The sequence below is a fragment of the Pavona decussata genome, unplaced genomic scaffold (genome assembly GCF_977016875.1).
Source record: "Pavona decussata unplaced genomic scaffold, jaPavDecu1.1 SCAFFOLD_98, whole genome shotgun sequence".
Taxonomy (NCBI): domain Eukaryota; kingdom Metazoa; phylum Cnidaria; class Anthozoa; order Scleractinia; family Agariciidae; genus Pavona; species Pavona decussata.
The window spans coordinates 1,843,848-1,866,837 of record NW_028145514.1 but is presented as its reverse complement, the minus strand read 5'-3'; the positions used below and the strand labels follow the sequence as shown (position 1 = coordinate 1,866,837).

Genomic DNA, 22,990 nt, shown 5'->3' with positions numbered 1-22,990 from the left:
GCTGACCTGTAATTGTTGTAACTCCTTGAGTGCCGATTCCGAGGATATGCGTAGCTCCTCAGCCTCCATTTCCTGTCTAAACAGCATCTTCTCGTACTCCGAACGCGCCTTTTTGCGTTCCGTTAACTCGAACTGTGGAGCAAATAACATGAACATTTAAATGATTCTCACACTTTCGTGAACGCGTGGGGCTAGCAATCGTACTGTTGTTGGTGCAATTGGTATGGAAAATGATGATAAGCATAGGACAGAACAAAAACTACACAGTGCACGAATAGGCCGCTCCTGAATATCCAGAATGTCCGAACTTTGTTCCAGACTGGAATGACGGCAGGGGTTGTACTGACAACATTCACACTCTGGGAATTAGCGAGTATAGTGTGATGATTACAAACAGTGAGGAGAACGATTGAGGCTTTAATAAAGACCGCTGGGCAAAATGAAGTGGAAAGAACTGCAACTGACACGGTTCTCAGCTGGCTTGTGTGCCCACACGTGAGCTCGACAGTCCAGTTAGCAGATAATTTCCAGAAAACCAAGTCAAGTTACCCCGCGCCCTTGACTTGGTTCTTTAAGAGCTCTTGTCAAGTTCTGATTTGATAATTGACCTCAAACATATTTAAGAAATAAAAGTAGTCAGAAGTGGTCACGCTATCGCACGTCATGTTGTAAACCAACCTAAGGTGCTTTAGAAAGAACGCTGGCTAGACGGCTCCTACCGTAAGATTACAAACATAAACCACTCCTCTCCTCCCCCCAAAATACCGTAAGTAACCCCCACCCCACCCCTCCCGGAAAAAATATAAGTCCACTAAGGGTGTCAAGCTGTTTCAGCCAGCTGTTGCTATTGTCAAGCTCAACGAGTCTTTACACAAAATTTCTCCATTAATAAGCCGAACCGTAAACCCCGGGCTAATAATCTGCATTTTACGGCAACCAGGGGCCTCAGAAAATAAGCGCAAAACTCTAACACAAGTCACGCCAGACCCAAAGGACGCAAAAACCATGATGCTATCCCACTTGTTTTCTTTTCGTTACCTCTTTCATCAATTCCCGTTCAATATCCACCGATACTCTTTTGTCTACCATTCTTAAAGACTTCCGGTACTGTTGCGACTTGGCCTTTATTTCGTCGCGTTGAATCTTAGGAAGGCGTTTGCGCTCGATCTCGTGCCGTCGCTTCATTTCCTCATCTTTAAGTTTTGTTAGTCGAGTGTGCTGTTCACATTCCTGATAAAAAAAAAAAATGGTTGATTAGTACGGTAATATGAGAAGGAGCAAAGCCGAGTTATTTTCACGGAACAATTAATCCGGTACCCTAGCTTGCAAAAATGTTTAGTGTCACTAACTCCCTTGGATTGGAAGTGAGGAACTGCTTTTCATATGTTCACATGTTCTTACGCTATAAAATAGTTTGTATTTACATTTAAAAAGCAGTGAGGTTTGTATCACAGCAAGGTCACCCCAGCCTCACTTCCAATCCAAGGCCAGGTCACTAAGCACATAACTGTAAAGTTTTGATGACTGCCCAACGGTAAAATATGACCAAGATATATGTCTACCACCAACACAATAGCGCTCCTTGTAATTTGTTCTAGCCTCAAAATCCTTGAACTAGACAGAAAACACACCACACATTCAGCCCTGTCAATCTCACTATCCAAATATGTGACATTAGTAGTGGGTATAATGGGGGCGACCTACGCCATTGCAACGTCTTACATGGCTGGTCGAGAGGACAAAAGAACCAACAACAGAACAATGCTCCCAACCCCAAAAAACAATACAGCTGCAGGTTATCAGGGTCCAGTGAAAATAGAGCTTTTGAAAAGTGCAGGTCTACTGGTACCATGACCTTTAGTAGAAGAGTTAACCTTATATCTTGTGAATGTCAAATTAAAAGGCCTACTTTTGCTTACAACTTAGCATCGCACATAATTTACTCAAGTAATCCTGACAGCTTGAGTGGTTGACGATTTTAACTTTTTTTTTTTTATCAAACCTTCCCCTTACAGGTTACCATTGTTCCAACTAACTATGTAGCAGTTTGCCGTCTGTAGCACAAGAGACTTTTGTTTGGGCAAGCAAGCATTAAATTTTAAAGCCGCCATCTTGTACTATGAAAACTGAGAAGAGCTGGGGCCAGGAAATTATTCAACTCACGTTAATTTTCTGATACCTTAATAAACACAGGTGTTAATTTTCAGCAAAAAAGAAAAAAAGTAGAAATGAAGATTGAATGGTGATCTCTTTCGTTCTCTCTCCCCGTACTCCTTTCACTCTCGGACGGTGCTACTAATGCCAAAGTATTTTTGCGCGGTTTGTTACTCTGCGGAAAAAACGGATCTTAGCAAGGGCTATTGAAATCCAATCCATTTTTTAGAGGTAGTTAAGCAACAATTGCTTTAAAAAGCAGTAAAATAAAAAGCAATGAATGGTGCTTTTTTCCAAATTGAAGCTTTATTATCTCCGAAAAATGCATGGTTACCCCCAATTTTCCTTTTGGATACCAAGAGCATTTGCTAAGTGCTGTTTTCTCCGCATAGTTTTAAACCGCGCAAAAATATCCCTGTACTAGTAGGCACCACCCATAGGAAATTCCAGTATCTCGAGATGCGCAGAAAGTATGCGCAGTAACAAAGGTATGTAAAGCAACACGAAGGCGACTAAAGACACGCACGATAATCAAGCACTATTCAGCTCCGCACCCACCCCCCCCCCAAAAAAAAAAAAAAAAAAAAAAAAAACTAACACACAATGCATCCTCCATCAAAAAAAGAAGGCGTGGAGGTTGACGAATTTTACCCTGTAATACTTCATCAACAATGTTAATGATTGAATTGTATGTGATTCTGGCACGTCGAAGGCTTCACAGTCGTAAGATGCAACAGTTGTTAGCTCGACAAATCACTGCCATATCACACTCTGTTTTGGCATTCTTTTGGCCAGCAGACCTGCACCCTTCAAAAGCTCTATTTTCAGTGCACCCTGATAACCTGCAGCTGCATTATTTTTTTAGGGCTGGGAGGATTGTTCTTTTTGTTTGTTCTTTTGTCCTCTCGACCAATCATGCAAGATGTTGCAAATGGTGTAGGTTGTCGGCCTCTTCTTGGGCTGCCAGTATGGAATAGTTATCATCTCAAGGTAAACTCCAATAGAAGAAAACAGGAGAAGCAAACTCGTATGCACGCACTAACCTTCTGATGTCTGTTTAACATCTGTGACCTCTGTAAAAAGAAAGTCTCCTTGAGTTGTGTTCTGGCCAGCTGGTGTCTCTCGTGTAACTGCCGCTGCTCAATCTCCCATCTCTCACCCTCATGACCTGTAAACAAACAAACAAATAAACCAAGAATTTAAGTCGCATTGTCATGGGGATTATCCCGTGTTTTGGTGTCAAAATTACTATGCGTATAATTAAAGACCAATGATATAAAAACAAGCGAAATTTCAAAGAAAGAATGAGCCAGAATATGTTAAAAAAATTTTTTTTCCTAAGACACAAGGAGAAAAATTAAAACTAAGGCCCGGCTTTTTCCTACTGAAAACATTTATGAATAGTTTACACCACTAAAATTGCCGTTTTTTAAACATGATGGTTATTTTTCGGCTGCCCTTAATGAGAAAGCGTCCGTTGGATTTCCAAAGTGTTCCTCAACATAAAGGCAGCCTGGGAATCCTGATGTAACCTCTCCTGTCAAACGACATGCCTGAGCAAGGCAGAAAATACCACACTACTGACAAAACGCCGACTAGATTTGGATTCTAAAACATGAGCAAGAATTTGGCGTCTTAAAAAAGGTAGCGCTTCACTTGACTGGAAAATCTAACAGATAATACAACCAAGAACAACAACAACAACAACAAAAAAAACAAACCAAAACAAAACAGAAACAAGTTCTGTAGAGCGGCTTTCAAATATCTTTCTATCTTTTCGTCTGCTTAAGGCAGGCCCTGTGGCGCCAGGATACGTCAGACAACTCTTCCTTTCCATTATGGTGAACAATTCACGAGCAGACACTGCACTAGTGTCCTCTACCGGTGTAAACTTTCAACTGCGACTATCGTGAAACCAAAACCAAATAAATTGAAAACCAGTCTCAAAAGAGGCCTATAACCAAACTAAGTCAGAAGCTTATATTCAACAACGGTAGGAGCTTGTCAACGAATTAACGAATTAGTACTTAATGTTTTCGTCTTGGACAAGTGCAAGTAGAGTTCCGATTTCTAGTCGGAAATCGATTGTTATTTAGCGGCGAGACACAAACCTCTCTTAAGGCCGTGTTTGTCCTGCAGGAACCGCATTTCTAAGTTGTACATCCGTTCACGGTGCAGCTCGATCAGCTCTTTGCAAAATTTCTCAAACTGCACCCGCTGCATTGCTAAAAACTCGTGTTCCTGTAAGAAAGATAGTACACGACTCAGAAAAGTTAATATTACTAACAAGCTAGACTCGCGTTTAGTGGGATGCATGAATGTTCTGGTGGTGAGAGAGGGGGCGGGGGGATCGAGAATATTATAGAGCGGTGTTACCCATGGTTTACCGTTAAACCGTCCGATCGAGACAGCAGTTTGGGCTCCGTAAAAGTGGTGTACGGAGGGGTAACACAAATTCAGACACACATGTTTTGGGTAGGTAGATACACAGGTAATACAGAAAAGTTGGACCAGAGAAGATGAAATAACGATGTGGAATGAAGTAATTGTTTTTTGTTTTTTGTTTTTTGTTTTTTTATAAGGGAAAAAGTGGTTCTCAGGACACTTCAGATCACAATAATTTATTATTACTTGTAAAATGTTCACAAAGCACTCACAGCCTGCCGTTGTGAGACTTCAATTTCTTCTTTCTTCCTTCTCCAAGTCTCTTTTCTTTGAGATCGAGGCAACTCATCCACCTTTGAAAAAGAAACGAATACATTTCAACGGACCCTAAAATTCACTTCCGAATTAACTCTGCACTTTAACTGAATGTTAATTTTTAAATACCCACTGATGAAAAGTAAAACCAACTTTTAACCTTGGATCAGGAGAACTGGGACGAGCGGCAATGGCGACGGACGCAAACTTCTAAGCTCCGTCTGGGTCTCGAAGCAGACATGTAAAAACCATAAAAAAAATGGAAGGGAAAGACCAGGGAACGAAGAAGAAAACTGGTAGACGTAAAAGAGAAGAAATGAGCAGTTTAAGTAGCGAAAATTCGCAGGGAACGCCAGAAGCAAAACGTGCTGGCAACACCCGACAAATGGCGGACGTTGTAGATGATGCGAGCAATGTAGGCGTATCAAGAAGCGACCCTCAGGTTCCAGCGTTAGCAGCGATATGGGAGGTTGTGGTACGCATCGAAGCAAATACAAATCTTCTCATTAATGAGCATAAAGCGTTAAAGACACATTGTGAAGAGCTTCAAAAGAGCATACAATTCACCCAAGCAGACGTGGAAGACATGAAGAAAGAAAACCAGAAGCTTAAAGATACAATGAAGGCAGTTAACGAGAAAAACAACGAACTAGAGAAGAAAGTTGACCAGTTGGAAAACAAGCTCCAGTCAAGCGTCGAGCAGGGAAATATTTTAGAGAAGAAATTGGAAGAAGCGACAAAAATGCACGACAACTTGGAACAGTATTCAAGAAAATTCAACTTAGAAATATACGGGATTCCCGAACAGGAAAGAGAAGATACAGAGGAAATCGTGCTCAACCTCGCTAAACGCTTGAATGTCAATCTAGAGCCTGAGGACATCGATATAGCACACCGGATGAAGAAAGGTAATACTCGGCCTAGGCCGATTATTGTCCGGTTTACCAATTATTACAGTAGAAATAGACTATACAAGAACAGGAAAAAGCTACGCAGGGCAAATTTCGAAGGTTTTATCGAAGGCGCTCACAAAATCTATATCAACGAGAATTTGACTGCCTTAAGATCACAATTGTTCAAAAAGGTCAGAGAAAAAAAAGGAAGTCAAAACTGGAGAATCTGGACTTTAGATGGCACAATATATGTGAAAACAGATCCTGAAGGTAGCTCTGCTACTCAAATTAAGTGTGAGGCGGACCTTAGCAGATTACGTTGATAGTTTATACTTCATATGTAGCTTAAGCTTAGTTTATTTATTATGCCCGCAGCCTTTATCTTTCTCTTCCTCTCGATCGTCGATCACGTTACAAAACTGATATTATTACAAATTTTGCTTCATTTGCTTCGATGACGGATGGAGGTTTAGGATTTTGCATAGCTTGTTTTTTTCACTTTCGGACGAACGCGGATAAATCCCAGAAGAGTAATTTAAGCGTTAGTGTCCTTTTGTTATTAGCCTTAGTTTAGTGTCAATTATTTTGTAGTCCGTGTTTTGTTTCCTTTTTTGGGGGGCCTAATTTTCTTTAGCTTAATTTATGCTCGAATTTTGTTTCTTACTGTTTTGTATAAACAATGTCTAACTTGAAGATTTTGTCACTGAATGTGCGTGGCCTTCGTAAAGCAGAAAAAAGAAGAGCTATATTCTGTTATCTGAAAAAACAAAAAGCTTCAATTTTTTGCCTTCAAGAAACATTCTCAAAGACAGAAGACGAAACTATTTGGCGTGCTGAATGGGGTGGACAGATATTATTTTCTCACGGCTCAGAGCACTCTAGAGGTGTATGTATATTAGTGAAACCAAACGGCTTTCCCTTAGAAACCATAGAAAATGATGAAGAAGGGCGGTATATCTTTGCTAATTTGAAATTAACAACAGAGGAATTATCATTAGTCAATATTTATGCACCAACGGATTGTCGCCTGCAAATTCCATTTCTGCAAAAAATTACCCACCTTTTGGTAACTAAAACCTGTGTTTCTAGGGTCATTATGGTAGGAGATTGGAATACAACGCTTAGCCATCTAGACAAAAGTGGTGGCCTTCCATGGAAAGAAACAATTTATAGGAATGGTTTAGTGAGTTTGATGGCGGAACTTAACTTGGTTGATGTTTACAGAACACTTCACCCAAACACAAAAACATATACTTATGAAACCAAGAGTCAAAAATTAAAGTCTAGAATAGATTACTTCATAATTGCAAAACAATTAATCAACAAGGTAAAGAAAACAGAAACACGATCCTCAATTGCTCCCGATCATAAAGCTGTCTTTCTTAGCCTTGAAATCGATCAAACATTTAAACGTGGACCGGGTACATGGAAATTTAACAACACACTACTGAAAGACGACGAATATATAAATTTAATTAAAAACAATTACTCTTCTATTCAAGAGAAATACAAAGAAATTGAAAGCCGTCAACTGTATTGGGAATTGGTAAAAATGGAAATAAGAAGTATGACAATTGTCTTCTCCAAGAAGAAAAGGTTCAATTTGAGAAACCGTGAAACAGCCATCCAACGTAAGTTAGAAGAGCTAGATAAGGAAATTTGTAATAATCAAAACCTAGACGATGATATTCTAACGGAGTACGAGAACCTTAAAAAAGACCTGTCCGAAATTTATCATACAAAGGGAAAGGAGGCGATGTTCAGATCAAAAATAAGATGGATTGAGAATGGTGAAAAACCAACGAAATACTTTTTTAACTTGGAAAAACGGAATTATGAGAAAAAGATTATAACCCAGCTTAAAACAATAGACGGAGAAATAATCACGGATTTAAGCATGATAAATGAAGAAATAGAAAACTATTACAAAAACTTCCTGACTGCTAGAATCCCACAAGACGAGAACAATAATTTCGACGACAACTTTGCCCGCTTCTCCTCTGATTTACAAAATCCAAAACTAGCTCAAGACGAAGCAAGCGAACTTGAGCAAGAACTGACAAAAGATGAACTACTGAATGCCTTAAAAGGTTTCCAACCTGACAAAACTCCAGGTGATGACGGTTTCACGAAAGAATTTTATGAAATCTTTTTCGAATTGCTATGGAGGAACCTCCTCGACTCTTTCAACGAAGCCTTTCAAACAGGCAAACTGTCTATATCTCAAAGAGGAATTATTTCGCTAATACCAAAAGATGAAAACAATCTTATGGTCTTAAGCAACTGGCGTCCAATAACATTGCTTAATGTCGACTATAAAATATTGGCTAGAGCTATTGCAAAAAGAATAGAGACGAAGATGCCCAAACTGATTCATTCGGACCAAACAGGGTTCGTAAAAGGACGATACATCGGTCAAAATGTGAGGCTTTTAAATGACCTTATGGAATTTACCGAATTAAACAAAGTCCCAGGAATACTACTCTTTATAGACTTCGAAAAAGCCTTTGATACATTAGAATGGCCTTTTATTCATCACACTTTAAGATTCTTCAATTTTGGCCCGAACATTCAAAAATGGATTTCAGTACTCTATAGCGATGTTGAAAGCGGAGCTATAAACGGCGGATACATGACTAATTATTTTCGAGTATCAAGGGGCGTAAGGCAAGGATGCCCGCTGAGCCCTCTATTATTCGTCCTATGTGTAGAACTTCTTGCACAAAAAATACGACAAAATCCGGAAATAACAGGTATTGAACTACCTAATTCCATTGAAGCTAAGCTAAGCCAGTTCGCTGACGACACTACATTAATATGTAAGGACACGATGTCATTACGTGGAAGTATGTCAGTTTTGGGGAGCTTTGGTGAAATTTCAGGTTTAAAGCTAAACAGCAAAAAGACAAAGGCTATGTGGATAGGCTCTTTGAAAAACAACAAAACCAAACCCTTAGAGATAGATGTTCCAGCGGACCCAATTAAGACCTTAGGAACCTATCTTTCAAACGATAGAGACAAAAATAACAATTTGAATTTTTATCTAAAAATTCAAAAGATGGAAACTAAATTAAATATCTGGTTGTCTCGCGACCTTACACTTATGGGAAGAACCCTGCTTGCTAAAACTCTAGGAGTCTCTAAATTGGTGTATGCAGCCTCAATGTTGACTGTTCCTCAAGAAGTTATTAAAAGAGTCCAAACCAAGCTCTTTAATTTTTTATGGAAAAACAAAAAAGATAAAATAAAAAGGGAAGTTCTTTTTCAAGAAACAAGTAAAGGTGGCCTGAACTTTCCAAATTTTGCAACGACAGTTAAAGCACTCCGCTTGAGTTGGATTGGTAGACTGCTTAACAGTCCAACTACCGATGCATGGACAGCTATTCCAAATGCTTTTTTTGAAAAATATGGAGGTCTTAACTTCTTGCTCAAGTGTAATTATCATATAAAGAAACTAGACAAAAATTTACCGTCTTTCTACTTAGAAATGCTAGAGTACTTTAAGGAATTACGTCTAAATCGCCAAGATAAATACAAAAGTGACCTTGTTTTATGGAACAATCAAGACATAACTATTGAAGGTAAATCGCTGTTCTGGAAAAGTTGGACCGAAAATGGAATTTACTACATTCAAGACATTCTGAATGAAAATGGAAAATTCCTAACTTATGAAGAATTTAATCGCAAGTACAAAATAAAAATTAATTTTCTAAACTATTTTCAAATCCTGGCATCAATTCCAGCAAACCTCAAATCAAAGGCAGCTTCTACACCCAGACCTATGAACTTTATTCTCGATGATTGTGATAGATTTGACTTATCTAGGGACAAATCGATTAAACTTTCAAAAATGAAATGTAAAGACTATTATCATCTCTTTCAAGAAAAAGCAGAAGTTACACCAACAGCCATAAAAACTTGGGCCAGACAATACCCCGATATAGAATGTAAATGGCAAAAATTATTCCAAAATATACCTCGCCTCTCTACTAACAACAAACTGAGACAATTCTCCTTTAAAATGTTACACCGTATTTTAGTGGCCAAAAAAGAGCTCAAACGATTTAAAATAGCAGATAATGAGGAGTGTTTTTTCTGTAATTCAGCTGATTCCTTAGAACATGCATTTCTGGAGTGCCCTGCAGGCCAAAAACTCTTTCAAGAAGCCTTAACATGGTTTAATAATAAGCACAAAGTAAATTTTGCTCCATCTAAACAACAGTACCTATTTAAAGACTATGATCCACCCCCGAGTACTAACTCAAAATTAATGCGGAAATTCCAGATCCTTACTGTACAAACTCAGAAATATTACTACTCATGTAAAATGTTAGAAAAACCTCCAAATATTCTAGAATTGAAGTCAGCGCTAATCTTACAATGGAAAGTTGAAAAATGGGAAATTTAAAATTAATTTAAATTAACGAAAACGCACAATTTTTTTTTTTTTCTTCCAGTGACAAAATTTCATCAATTTCATCCTTTTCTTACTGCTTTCCTGTTTTGTTTTGTTTTTTTTTAAGAGCGTGTAACCCGCAGTTTGTAAGTAATCTAGTTACTGTTATGTTTAAGGCTATCTGTATTAAATTGTAAGTAGAGTCCTGTTTTGTTCAGTAGCGTAAGTAACCAGTAAGCATGTATTGTAGGTAGAATACTGTATTGTCTAGTGATATATTTAGCCCGTACTGTAAGTAATGTAAGTAATGTGATTTTGCAAACAATAAAAAAAAAAAAAAAAAAAAAAAAAACCTTGGATCAGGGTCTGTTTTTTTTTGTCCTCCCATGAAATAGTTACCGGTAAGACGACTAATATTCTGCCTCCACAACACAACTGAACACATGGGACATGGGAACGTAGGCCAGCCAGGCATGTGAGACATTTTATTGACTCGCACACTTCATGTACAATACTACCATGTTACGCACCACAGCCGGACAAGTAAACCCCGAAAGATCAACTACTGGAAAAAATAAGAACCGTGTAACCCCGATCTGTGCTATGGTGATACCTTTGGGGTTTTCAGGTGTCATCAAATTATAGGAAAGAAGTAATATATAAATCGCAGGCAAACCTGGTAACAAATGTCGTGCAATAAACCAACAACTAAACTTGCAAGGTCAAGTTGACGGCGGCGAGGCTGGCCGTTGAATAACCTCAAAGGCCGCACGGTCACTATTTCAAGCTCATCAACTCTGATCCCTTGGACTCCACGCTCACGCCCAGTGTGTACTCTGTTCCGTGTCAGCAAAATATTAATTTATGCTAATATATATTCTCTCACCCCTTTCTTGGCTGATTTGTGTTCTTCTCTCAAGCTGTCCCTAAACCTCTTCAGTTCTTTCTCCTGTACGAAAAAGTCAATGATTAACTGTCGCTCTTTAGAAATTGTCGAACAGCACATGAAAACATGAAAAGGCTTGCACGGTTAGATTTCAGTGTCTTAAGGGCGGTGCCTCCTGATTAAGAGGTATTTTTGCGTAGTTTGTGGCTATGCGGTAAAAGCAATAGAAAATTGGGGGTAACCACACATTTTTCAGAGATAATTAACAAACAATAGAGAGCTTTAGATCCGAGCTTACCGCGAACCTCTAACTGCAGTTTGCGGTTCGACGTCCAGACGTAATTCGATTTAGTTCTTCTTGCAAATTTATGGCCGCCATTTTGAATCAGCAGCCATGAATGGCACTTGTTTTCACAGATCCAATAGCATTTATTTCGCATTTCGCCGGAATTTGTGCCTCTGTTAATGGATAAAGACTACACAAAATTTTTGTATCATTACGTGAGATAAAACAATAGCTATACCCTAAAAACTTTCAGGTTAATGACATACGTGAAAACCTTCCTCTCCACGTTGAAAACGCACGTCGAAAACCTCAAACGTGACGTGAAAGACTGGTCACGTGACCGCCAGCGGTTCGTGGTTCGCGGTAAACTCGGATCTAAAACCCTCTAATAGTTCTTAATAGCTTTAAAATACATAACAATGTATGAAATTTTTTTCCAACATCACTTGAAGCTTATTATCACTCAATTATGGATGGTTACCCCCAATTTTCTTTTTGTATCCCAATGGCCCTTGCAAAGATTTTCTTTCCCGCATAGTCATAAACTGTGCAAAATTCCTTTGAGTTAGAAGCCACTGCACTTTGACTAAGAGTTTCAGTGTTGTCCTTCAGAATTAGTTACACTGTAAACCGGAAATCTAATTTTACGCCGAGCTCAAGAGGAACCAATCAACAAAAACAACAAAAAACACCAAAAAAGTCCGCTGTCATTAAATCAGTAACTGCTCGGGCTGAACTCCCGTAGTTTTGGTTCTAGTTAATTGTACTTGAATTCAAGGTTAATTAAATAGTACAAAGGGGAAATTCAGTTTGTCTGGAGAAATCTCGAATGGTTCGTCAACGTTCCAGCAACTAGCAAACTAAAATGTTAGCAATCGAACCTGGTCCTGTTTCATCTTGCGTGATGAGGTTCGCAGGTCAGCATTCTGCGCCAGTTCAAGTTTTTCGATTTCTTTTTTCTGGTTTCTACTCGAACTGTCCAAATCCACTTCATACTTCCTGTCCAAATCCTACAAAAGACAAGGTTGATATAAGAACGACAATGGTTCCCAGCATAACTATAACTAGAAAATGTAATGTTTCCGGCGTTGCTGAAAATCCAAGGAAAATTCACCTGCAGTTCCTGCTCAAATCTCTGTTCCTGAGCATCCCACTGCCGGCGAATCTTAGCCATGAGTAGCATTCCTTGCTTCTGTTCCTCGCGTTGAAGGATCTTCATCTCACGTAAATTCACTTTTCTGTACAAAAAGATAGTGCCATTGTCAAATACAAGATGTCTCGAAAAACTTTGGACAAACTATTGAAAAACGTTTATTATACTTACGAAATTTTCCAGTCAAAATTTATACATAAATAATTCAACCCTATCGTTCCATTATCAATGACTCCCTTATTAATGCTGTTCCGCCGCAAAAAAAGTAGATAAAACAACAACAACAACAAACAATTGAACAAAACAAACAAGCAAGCAAACACAATCAAACAAACAAAAAAGCCTGATGAACCATCAGAACTCCATAGCAACATTGAATACGAGACAGAGAACAGGCTAAATACGATCTTCTCTGTGCTCAGTTCTTCAATGGATATGGACTAGTATGGAATTTTGTTTTGTCTCGAAGGGTGTTGTCCAAGACTGTAGCTAACGATAATTCTGGGTCCCATGGTAATAATTAGCTGTCAAAATTGAATACCAGGAGGCCATAAACGTGAGCGCCTGGCATGTGATCAGTCACAGCGCAGCAGTCATGGTGAGCCCCCTCGGGTTCCACCAATCCGTGCCGGGTTCGATGCCCAGTGATTTGGTGATATGTAGGTTGTGTTTGTTATTAGCTCTCGCGCTGTTCCACTGGTTTTTCTCCAGGTTCTCAAATTTTTCTTTTCCCTGAAAGGCTGGTTCACACGTGCGACACAAACGCAAGCGCAAACGCAAGAGCAAGAGCAAGCGATGTTCACACGCACAGCGATGTTCAAACGCAAGCAGAACTGATGAGATACGCACACGCATTTCAGTGTCCCAAGATGGCGGCAATCTTGTTCCCAGAGTACACGTTACCCTACAACAGCAGTCGGGAAACAAGGACTCTGGGAACGAGATAAAAGATGGCGGAGAAGGACGCCATCTTGACTTGAACTTAAACCGTAGAGGCATGGAACGAGTATTTTTCATCTTGCGTTGCCCCGGTTCACAGGTGTGAAATGCAAACGCAAGCGCAAATGCAAGCGGAAGGAAATGAAAAGTTTTCCATTTCTTGCGTTACACTTGCGTTTGTGTTGCTCGTGTGAACCAGCCTTTAAAACTATAGCATTTCTAAATTCTAATGCGATATAGATAAATAATCATATAGAGGGCTACTCCCCTCGATACAGTAATAGACCTTTCTCTGTAGTAACATATTTGTATTTTAATTTTTCTTCCTTGCCGTTAGTACCTTTGCTGTTGCTCCTTCATCAAAGCATTCCTGTAGTCTTCCTGGCTCACATCCACCACGCGTGAAGTTGTCTCCGTCACAATCTTACCATCCTTCTCAAACTTCCGAATCCTTTTCAGGGTTTTGAAATGTTTCTCTTCTTCCTCCACGCCCTGGTAACAGAATTTCAAGAACAAAATAAGGACTAGAATAACTGGAACAAAATAACGCAAAAGAACCCAATATAATGACTGAGTCACGGGTCACAGTGCCTCCAGAAAGTTTGCTGAGGACTAAGGCCTGTAAGATAATTCTCCTTTTATTCCCTGAAGAAGTAACAATGATTAAAAAAACACACTGGGTTGTGACAAGCAAGCAAGAAGTTAAATTCCCAAATTTATAAATAATTCATGAACAGAAAACAAAGGAAATCACAATCGTAAAGGAGGTTTGGAAAAATGATCTCAATAATCGTAAAATTTGGTCAACTTTTACTCTAAATTTCTTCAAGAACTGTCAGTAATTTGAGAAACTCGAAAGAGAGTTTTATCTGATTCCGAACAAAAAAAGAAGTTGGTTAAAAAAACAGTCGGCTGCCCCTCGTTTTTCCAAATCGCATCGGACGCAACTTTCTTCCCCTGTTTGATATATTACATGTAAAACTGAGTTAAGGATGGAACCTTGATTTCCATCAAGCCACAACCGAGTGTCAAACCGGTTTGACTTTTAACTTCTTATGTTCCAGATTATCATATTAGGGAGCTTAAGCAACGACGATGGCAACGGCAACGACAACGCCGCAAAACAATAGGTCTAATGAGCAAAAACAATCGCTCTGCACGTGCGTTTTACATTTTGGTACATTTCTTTGTCGTCCTTTGCAAAACAAGAACGTGAAAAGACCACATTTAAGGTTTTGTGGAGAACGTGAACGCACGACGGTGAATTTTTCATTTCCTTTCTTAACTTGAACGCCGCTCCTACCAATTTAGTTCCTGGATAGTTCGCCATTTTTGTAAAAGTTGAGCGAGTTGAAATAATCGCGAAGTAGCACAAATGAAATAAAGATATATTTTCGGGTGACGTTTTCGTTGCCGTTTTCGTCGTCGTTGCTTAAGCTCTCAAATTGAATCCGATAAACGACACTAAAAATCGAATATTTTCAAGCCAAAAATCAAATTTAAGCCGCAAGAAAGATCGGTTTTCACAACCAAAGTAATTACTCTGGCCAATCACAACAGACGTAAACACGCCAATGAACCAATCAGAATTCAAAGCAATTTGATGTTACCGGTGTAAAGCGCGGGAAAATGCACGTGAGAAATTTACGACTGGTCTTGGTCTTGCTTCTCATTGGTTAAGAAAGGGGAGCGAGTTTTGCTAACCAAACACAGAGTATTTCACAGAGAGTAGTAAACCACAACCAAACAATTGCGAATAATGTTCAACCTCCCTACACATGCAGACTTTCCAGTTAATATATTAATGTGACTGGGAGCAGTATATTCCAGGCTGTTCGTTGGTGACTATGAAGACGGCTCACTTACATTTCACTTTTGACGAGAAAATAAAAAACCAAGAAATTATTGCACGTTCTTTATCAGGGATTAAAGTATTACTTACATCAGTAGTTTCTTGTTTATTTCCAGTGGGACTTGGTGGTTCTTTAAGATCGCTTGGTAACGGCATCAACACATCGCCATTTGGTATCGAAGCCTTTTCATCATTAGCATTAAACACTTCATGTTCCTTATCCTCAGGTGTACTATCATCTTCTTTCTCTTCTGTATCCTCCACGCTCTTGTCCTCTGTTTCTTCAGCCTCGCCTTCCTTGGCCTTCTCTTCATCTTTTTCAGATTTCTCTTCGTCTTTCTTTTCTTCTTCTTCTTCTTCGTCTTGGACTGTTGCCTTTTCCTCATCCTGTTCCTCAACATCCTCTTTCTCATCAGTATCTTTACAAACCACTGGTTCTCTCTCTTCACTCGGTGGCTGTACCTGATCAGCTTCCTCTAAATGATCCAAAATGTTATCTAAGCGAGTGGAATACTTATCCCCTGGCTCTCGTGTTTCTTTTCCTTTTTCTTCCACAGGAGCCTCGTTTACTTTTGAAGGCTCTTCAGCTCCACTTTCCACTGGTTCAGGTGTCTCGTCATCTTTTTGTTTCTCTTGTATTTCTTCCTTCTCCTTCTCCTCACTCACCTGCTCTTCCTTTTCTTCCACTTCATCTCCTCCTCCCTTTTCAGCTTCTTCCTTCTTTTCTCCTATTTCTTCTGTTTTATCTTCAGCTTCTTCCTTCTTTTCTCCCATTTCTTCTGTTTTATCTTCAGCTTCTTCGCTCTCAACCACTGCTTCCTCTGTTGGCGTTTCACTCTCCTGTTTCTCCTCTTCACTTCCTTCCTTCTTCTCGTCCACTTCTTCTTTCTCCTCTTCACTTCTTTCTTTTTCTTCTCCAGCTCCTATTTCCTTCTCCCCCTCTTCCCTTTTCTCCTCCTCCTCTTCTTCTTTCTCTCTCTGCTCTCCCACTTCACCTTCCTTCTCCTCTTCTTCTTTCTCTCTCTGCTCTCCCACTTCACCTTCCTCCTCCTCTTCTTCTTTCTCTCTCTGCTCTCCCACTTCACCTTCCTTCTGCTCTTCCAAATCTTCCTCCTTTTCCACAGTTTTCCCTTCTATCGCTACGCCCTCTGCCCGCAGTTCATGTTCTTTCCTTTCCTCCCTTTCTTCTTCTTTTTCTTTCTCTACTTCCTCTTCCTTCTTTTCCTCAGCGTCTTCCTTTTTCTCTTCACTTGGTTCCTCTTTTTCCTCTTCTTTCTCACTTCTTTTCTCAGTTTCTATAGCTTCTTCCCTCTCCTTTTCACCCTCAGGCTCATCTCCTTCCTTCTCTATCTCGCTGCTCCACTCTCCACTCTCATCTAAGGACTCTGTGGACTCCGCACCCTTTAGCCCATTCTTATCTTTCTCCTGAATACACACAAATTATAAAAATCAAATTTAGCGAGCAGCATTCCAGAATGGGCACTAACGGTCACATGGTACAGAATCCGTCATGCTGGAGAGCATATTGTGCACTGGGACATCCAAAACAAAGCGACTTCGTCCATTCAAACTTGAATTTTCTTTGTTTTGGATGTCCCAGTGCGTAGCTTGGTCTCCAGCATGGTGATTTTGTACAATGTGACTGTTAGCTACAAAGGGGTCAGCTGCTGTCCATCTCATTTACTTTAGTCGGAACAGTTTATCATGCAGATAATACACCCTAGATTCAATACAAGTGTACCATGTTATGACTGTACGTTAACGTTTGCGGTCTCTTGTCTTCTAAGGTCCCCAAATCGTAGTTCCAAAGATGGAAAATTATCTGTGTAAGTTATTTGTCTGTGTTCTTTGAGACTTTACTCAAACTGATGCCTAAAGCTCATAATCAACAAAGTAGACAAGAATTTCCCAATTTATCGTAACTGAAGCACGTTTCTCAAAACACTCGAACGCAGTTCCGGTCAAAAAACTACTATTACCATCAATTAAATTTTTTTAGAATTTTGAAAGCTAAAAGATTGAAAACTTTTACAAGATTAAGAAACACACTGAGCTACTTGAACAAAAACCTGCCACAAATCGGTAGAAAAGGATTTTAAAGTATGTAATTCTCGGACCCAAGAACTCCTCAGAGTTTTGAGAAACGGGGCCCTGATGGCGCTGCCAAATTTCGAAGGTCAAAACACCAATTCTCCCTAGACGTTGTAGTAAATTACTTTCAATTTCAGTTGTGAGAATTTGGTGGTAAATCACGACAATGCTAAAAATGACTTGCTTGATGTATATTCTCTTCACCTGTCTGTTTGATGATGTAATAACAATGTAAGGGGAAGTTGACTACTGATCACTTTTGGTGGCTAAAATAAAAGTTAACAAACAGCACCTCTTTGTCCTCTGGAAGGTCTTCAAGTTCCTCGATCACAATGGCCTTGGCTTCATTGTAAAGTTCTTTCAATGGTTTACTGTCAACAACTCCTGATATAAAGGGATGCTGGAAAAAAACAATCATGGCAAAGGATGAGTCACAGTTATGTTACATAAATTTATACGTGCATGTAGAAAATCTTAACACAACAGGTAGGAAGGACGGAGTATATGTTATCCCTTTGAATTAAAACTGGAGATGTTGGAATCATAAAAAAATTCAAATACACAGCAGAAGTTTGAGAATCTAGTATAAACTAACTGATAACATAGAGCAAAATCTAAAAATAAACTTCCTTTTACGTACATCAAGTAAATCCCCAGCAGAAGATCGCATTTCAGGAGACTTCACAACACAAAGAGATAGAAAATCATGAAAGTCCTTTGACCTGAAAAGACAAATGAATGACAAGGTTAAAAGGTATCACGAGACAACCTAAGTTCTGACACGAATGTTTGGTTTTAAGGTAACTTGGCCGCCATAAAGAGATTCGCCGTAGTGCTGACGTTTTGAATATTAGCCCTGAGGAAGGCTAGCGCTCGAACGTCAGCACTCAAATCTCTTTACAGTAGCCAAATTACCTTACCAACTCTGTTGCCAAAACCAAACATTTGTCTCCACCCCGCCACCCCCCACCCTTATTTCTCTCAGGGATAGCAGAGCAAGTAAAACACTTGACAGTGCATGAAAATCACCTCCCGCCAGAAGGCGTGAGACATGGGGAAGAGACAAAATATTTTGTGATCTATGTTTGGGGAAACAGCAAATATATTTTAAAATAGGCCGTAGAGAAGAAATGAGAGTACAAAATATATGAAAATATCACAGTCTAACACTGTGTAACATGAATTTCGACACACCTTACTTGAAAAGAAAAACATGTTGTCCCAAGCGGGAATCGTTTTCTTTTCAAGGTATGCATGTGTTTCACAGGTTCTAAATCCGGAAATGGGATAAGTACAACACAGAACAAACTTTTCAAAGCCAGGATTCCTGGTTGGTTTTCCTGGTTTTAAAATACTTCATCTGGGCGTGGTTGTTCAAAAGCCGATTAACGCTAATCCACGATTAAAAGTTAATTAAGATTTTCATCTCGCTCATTACAAATGTGTTTAAAGGCCAATGATTAGAAAAGCTTAAGTCAATACTGAAGGACAAAAATTTTTTCGGAGGAATCTTTGTTGATTAGTATTAAACTCGAATCAAAGTTCATGTTAATCCAGGATTAGCTTAATTGGGCTTCGAAACTGGGCCCTGATGTGTCACGAAAAATAAATGCCAAAGGAGACTGGGTCATAGTTGTATTTTAGTGTTCTTACCATCTTCTCGAATATTTTTACCCACAGCAGACTAGCATGAAGGGGACCTCCCCTTTAGGGAAGCAGTCTTATTTGCAATACTCATAGTGAAGAGCGTGGTATTAGGGAGGTAGGAAGGTAGGTAGGTAGTTAGGTATGTAGGTAGGTAGGTAGGTAGGTAGGTAGGTAGGTAGGTAGGTAGGTAGGTAGGTAGGTAGGTAGGTAGGTAGGTAGGTAGGTAGGTAGGGGAGGGACAATGAAGTGAGATCAGGAACCACACAAGCCAGATTCCCAGACACTCTGACGTCACCTGAGAACCCTGCTGCTAGGATTACAGGGCCTTGGATCTGGGATCACCAAAGCCCAGAATTTGCTCAGGGAATAATAAGATATTCCACGTCATTTGTGATCATGGGTAAGCTATAATACACCAGCACACTTTACTATGATCCTGAGCACAAATCAACTTACCATCTATTTCTAAGCTGCAGCATGGGTGGGTCAGCTTTAGGGATTTTAAACAGCACTCTCATGGGGTGCATGTCATGGTAAGGGGGCTGCATCTCCGCAAGCTCTATCAGCGTAATGCCAGCAGACCAAATATCAGCCTGATCATAAACAAAACAACAATCAACATAGGCTTACAATAGCCACGTAATTCAGGGGCATAGTTCTAAAAAATTTTCAAATGATTAATGTTTTTTTTCAGTATACACCTGTAGTATTAGAAAAGCCATTGCCTATAACTACTCTAGAAGAATTACCCTCTAAAGTTGCATGGAAAGTAGACAGTATGAAGTTCACAATAGTTTGCATCATACCTTGTAATCGTATGGATCATCCTTACATGTCTCTGTTACAATAACTTCTGGAGCCATCCTAAGAAACAAAAACATAAAGTAGTCTCATCAATATCGCACAAAAGTAAATCTCTTTGATTCCCGATAAATTCATTTAAATGATGCCAGGTAGTTTTACCTTCTGATTGCAACCAATGATTTTGAAGTGTAAAAATTCCGAGAATTATAATAATTATATCATTTTTCTAAATTTAAATTTAAATTAATGTCTAGATTGTTAGAAACTTGCAAAGGTTGGTCATAACTTTAACTAGGCCTCCTGGACAGGATTCTTCTGAGTTACCCCTAGCGGTCTGTCACTGGTACCAATATTCATACACCAGAGTGAAGAGTGAATGTGGAGCAAAGTTTCTGAGTAAACAAGGTGATGGCAGAGGATAGGCCAAGAACCACCAACCTTAGGATGTCTCAGAAGGGGAGAGGGAGGGGTGAGTTGGCTACTCACTACTAACACCAACACGCTTCTGTCCTAATTCAAGGCTAAAGGTCAAACAATAACCATTGAGCTAGATTTGTTATGTAGTTCAACCAGAGTGTACAACAAAGTAGAAATAATTTGAAGCAACTGCAATTCCAACATTGGGTTGTCACTTTGGACTTTTACACTCCTGCTCCCCCACACCACCCAGTCCCTTCAATATTCAATATTATTTGCAGCGGCAGTATAAAAGAGCAATGTTGTTGTCAAAAGAAGCATACTCACCAATATGGTGTTCCAATGAAAGTTGTTCTTCTTTGAACAGTTTTCTTATTTTTGGCAGAAACTCCAAAGTCAGCTGTGAACCAATAATCAACATGTCATTACCAGGATCTTAATCTGTATGCCATACACCAGGACCAGCCTTTCAAAGTTGATTAATATGAAAAACTGTCTTCATCAGAACATTACAACCTGGCTTCCAAACAGGCACCAAAAGTTAACTACCAGATAGCTGTCAGTACTAAAGGCATGAAAGTACAGATAGCCAAAACAGACAAGATTGAGAAGGCTAGAAATAAAAATTTATGACACATGATAATCGGCAGCAGGACAATGTATTAAGCTGAAAAATGCGAATGAGTGTATGTCAGGATAAACTGAGATCTTCTAAACTCAGGGATGCCGCCAAGAGCTGGCTACCAGCTGGTGAATTTCACTGTCTAAAAGAGATCTTACCACTGGCTGAAATTTCAATAGAACACAAATACTTGAGGCTGACTTGATTTTAAAAGGTGCTGCACAGTCCAACAGCATCGGCTGGGTTTATTAATTATCCCACTGAGATTTTTTTTAGCTACATCCCTGTAAACTACTACAAACTGAAGCTTCATCTAACAAACTAAAACATGATTAAACAAATACCATCACCCACCTGACCCCCCACCCCCGACCCTAAGTATCCATATCAAACAAAAACTTCAGCTGATCCATGCTTCAAATAGAATCACACAATTTTAAATCTAGATACATATTATAAGCCTTCCTTTTTCCCCAAAAAAGGCAATGGTCGAGAGAGAGTTTTTTTTTTGCATAATCTTAGTTTTCTACATAACTGGGTTTCCCATGGCTGCCATGGAGATACTATTGATATTCTCCAAAGTATCGGGTCACTTAGTTTCTGTGACAATGATATAATTTACCAAGTTTGATGTTTCCATCATTTGTGAGCAGCAGGTTTCCAGCTTTTAAATCTCTATGGATGACTTTGTGGGTATGAAGAAAGTGAAGGCACTATAACAAAGAAAATATTCACAAACAATAAAGCATCCAATTCACATCATAACAATGGGGTTAAATTTAGGAGGTGGTTAACAGTGAGTACTTAAGCCTGGTTTATATGATACAAATGTTACGGTGATGAAAATATCAAGGTATCTGCCCTGGCACAATTGCCTCAGTTTTGAAAAATAAAAAAATAGATATATTTTATACTTGTGCCAGCTGACATTGCATTACAAACAAAACAGCAAGGATTTACATGTTTGCACATGCATTTGGAAGAGTTTTCCATGATGGCAAAGGATTTCAAGAAAACACTTGTTTTCCAAGGATTTCAGTGCTCCTTGAGATGACAAAAGAAGCACTTACTGAAAATACAACATTAAAATTAATGTTGTATTTTTAGTAAATGTTTCTTTATAACACCACTCATTACTGCCTGGCCAACTGCAACATGATCTCTGGAAGTACAACAAAGCCACAGCTCATACATGTATGTTTCAAAAAAGTACATCAACATAATAACATTGACATTACCTCAAACATCTGTTTACAAACTATCCTAATCTGTTCCTCAGTGAGACCTCGCTCAAGTTCTAGGGTAAAAAGGACATTGATTCTTGTTAGACTGAGCACATGTTGTAATTTGCCCGGCACGCAATGCACCAATTAAACAGTGAAATGTTTGGGATGCTTGAGACCTGAAATGCACCGAAACAGTGAAACGTTTGGAATGCTTGAGACTTTGTTTTAGATGTTTCAAACATTTTTCTTTGAATGCTTCAAATGATAAATCCCATAAACCCAATGCTAGATACACATGAAGAAAATGAAATGTGAACCAAAATTTTCATGCTATCGTTCAATTGTTGAAGACTGTAAAGTCAAAGTGAACGGACAAAAGAGTACACCTAACATGCATTTCAGAAAGGTAAGAATTAGGGCGATTTTTTCCACAGTGTTACTTTCAAATTTGTACCATATCAATTGCGTGAGCACATTTTCTTAATTTTTTTTATTATTTAAACATGAAATAATAGTTTTTCTAGAGATTTACTTATCCAAAGGTTGATGCGCAAAAAAACGTTTTTGTTTTTGTCTTCAGCAATCTTCTCCATCTCCTCATGTTGTGTTTTGAGACATTGTTTAGCGTAACATCAGATTTGTGATGGTCAGGCAAAAACATGTGCACAGTCATTATTACTGTTTTGGGCCTAAGATAAAACTTTCTTTAATATTTGTCTTTTTAGCCTTTTGAAATCATTGGGATCCTAGGGGCAAAAAAATTGGCATGATTATAGAAAGTTAAGTAAGCAGGCACATGACTGAAAAAGAGAGAACTGGACCCAAGAAAACACCAGAAATGCTTTTGGAATGCAACTCATAGATAGGGAACAGTAGTCCTTTTCCTCATGTACAAGCCTACATTATTAAAATAACATTGCTTAA

At 39.0% G+C, this 22,990-nt stretch overlaps 1 protein-coding gene across 4 annotated transcripts in view; it reads right to left on the bottom strand.

The window, feature by feature from the left end:
• The window catches only part of LOC146472601 (serine/threonine-protein kinase 10-like), a 30,916-nt gene that overhangs the window by 3,667 nt on the left and 4,259 nt on the right, over window positions 1-22,990 (bottom strand). Inside the window, exons 4-21 of one of the 4 annotated variants that reach the window (XM_085119347.1) lie at window positions 22,079-22,137; window positions 21,463-21,553; window positions 20,546-20,618; window positions 19,804-19,861; window positions 19,454-19,590; window positions 17,991-18,072; window positions 17,643-17,750; window positions 16,300-16,684; window positions 15,350-16,254; window positions 13,748-13,899; window positions 12,430-12,553; window positions 12,197-12,325; window positions 11,030-11,092; window positions 4,812-4,892; window positions 4,266-4,395; window positions 3,198-3,322; window positions 1,039-1,230; window positions 7-132 (exon numbers count right to left, since the gene is read on the bottom strand). In XM_085119347.1, coding sequence (XP_084975473.1) covers window positions 7-132; window positions 1,039-1,230; window positions 3,198-3,322; window positions 4,266-4,395; window positions 4,812-4,892; window positions 11,030-11,092; window positions 12,197-12,325; window positions 12,430-12,553; window positions 13,748-13,899; window positions 15,350-16,254; window positions 16,300-16,684; window positions 17,643-17,750; window positions 17,991-18,072; window positions 19,454-19,590; window positions 19,804-19,861; window positions 20,546-20,618; window positions 21,463-21,553; window positions 22,079-22,137 — 3,020 coding nt within the window. Of the gene's footprint in view, window positions 1-6; window positions 133-1,038; window positions 1,231-3,197; window positions 3,323-4,265; window positions 4,396-4,811; window positions 4,893-11,029; window positions 11,093-12,196; window positions 12,326-12,429; window positions 12,554-13,747; window positions 13,900-15,349; window positions 16,685-17,642; window positions 17,751-17,990; window positions 18,073-19,453; window positions 19,591-19,803; window positions 19,862-20,545; window positions 20,619-21,462; window positions 21,554-22,078; window positions 22,138-22,990 lie in introns of all 4 variants that reach the window. The other 3 variants (XM_085119348.1, XM_085119349.1, XM_085119346.1) reach the window with 3 other exon arrangements.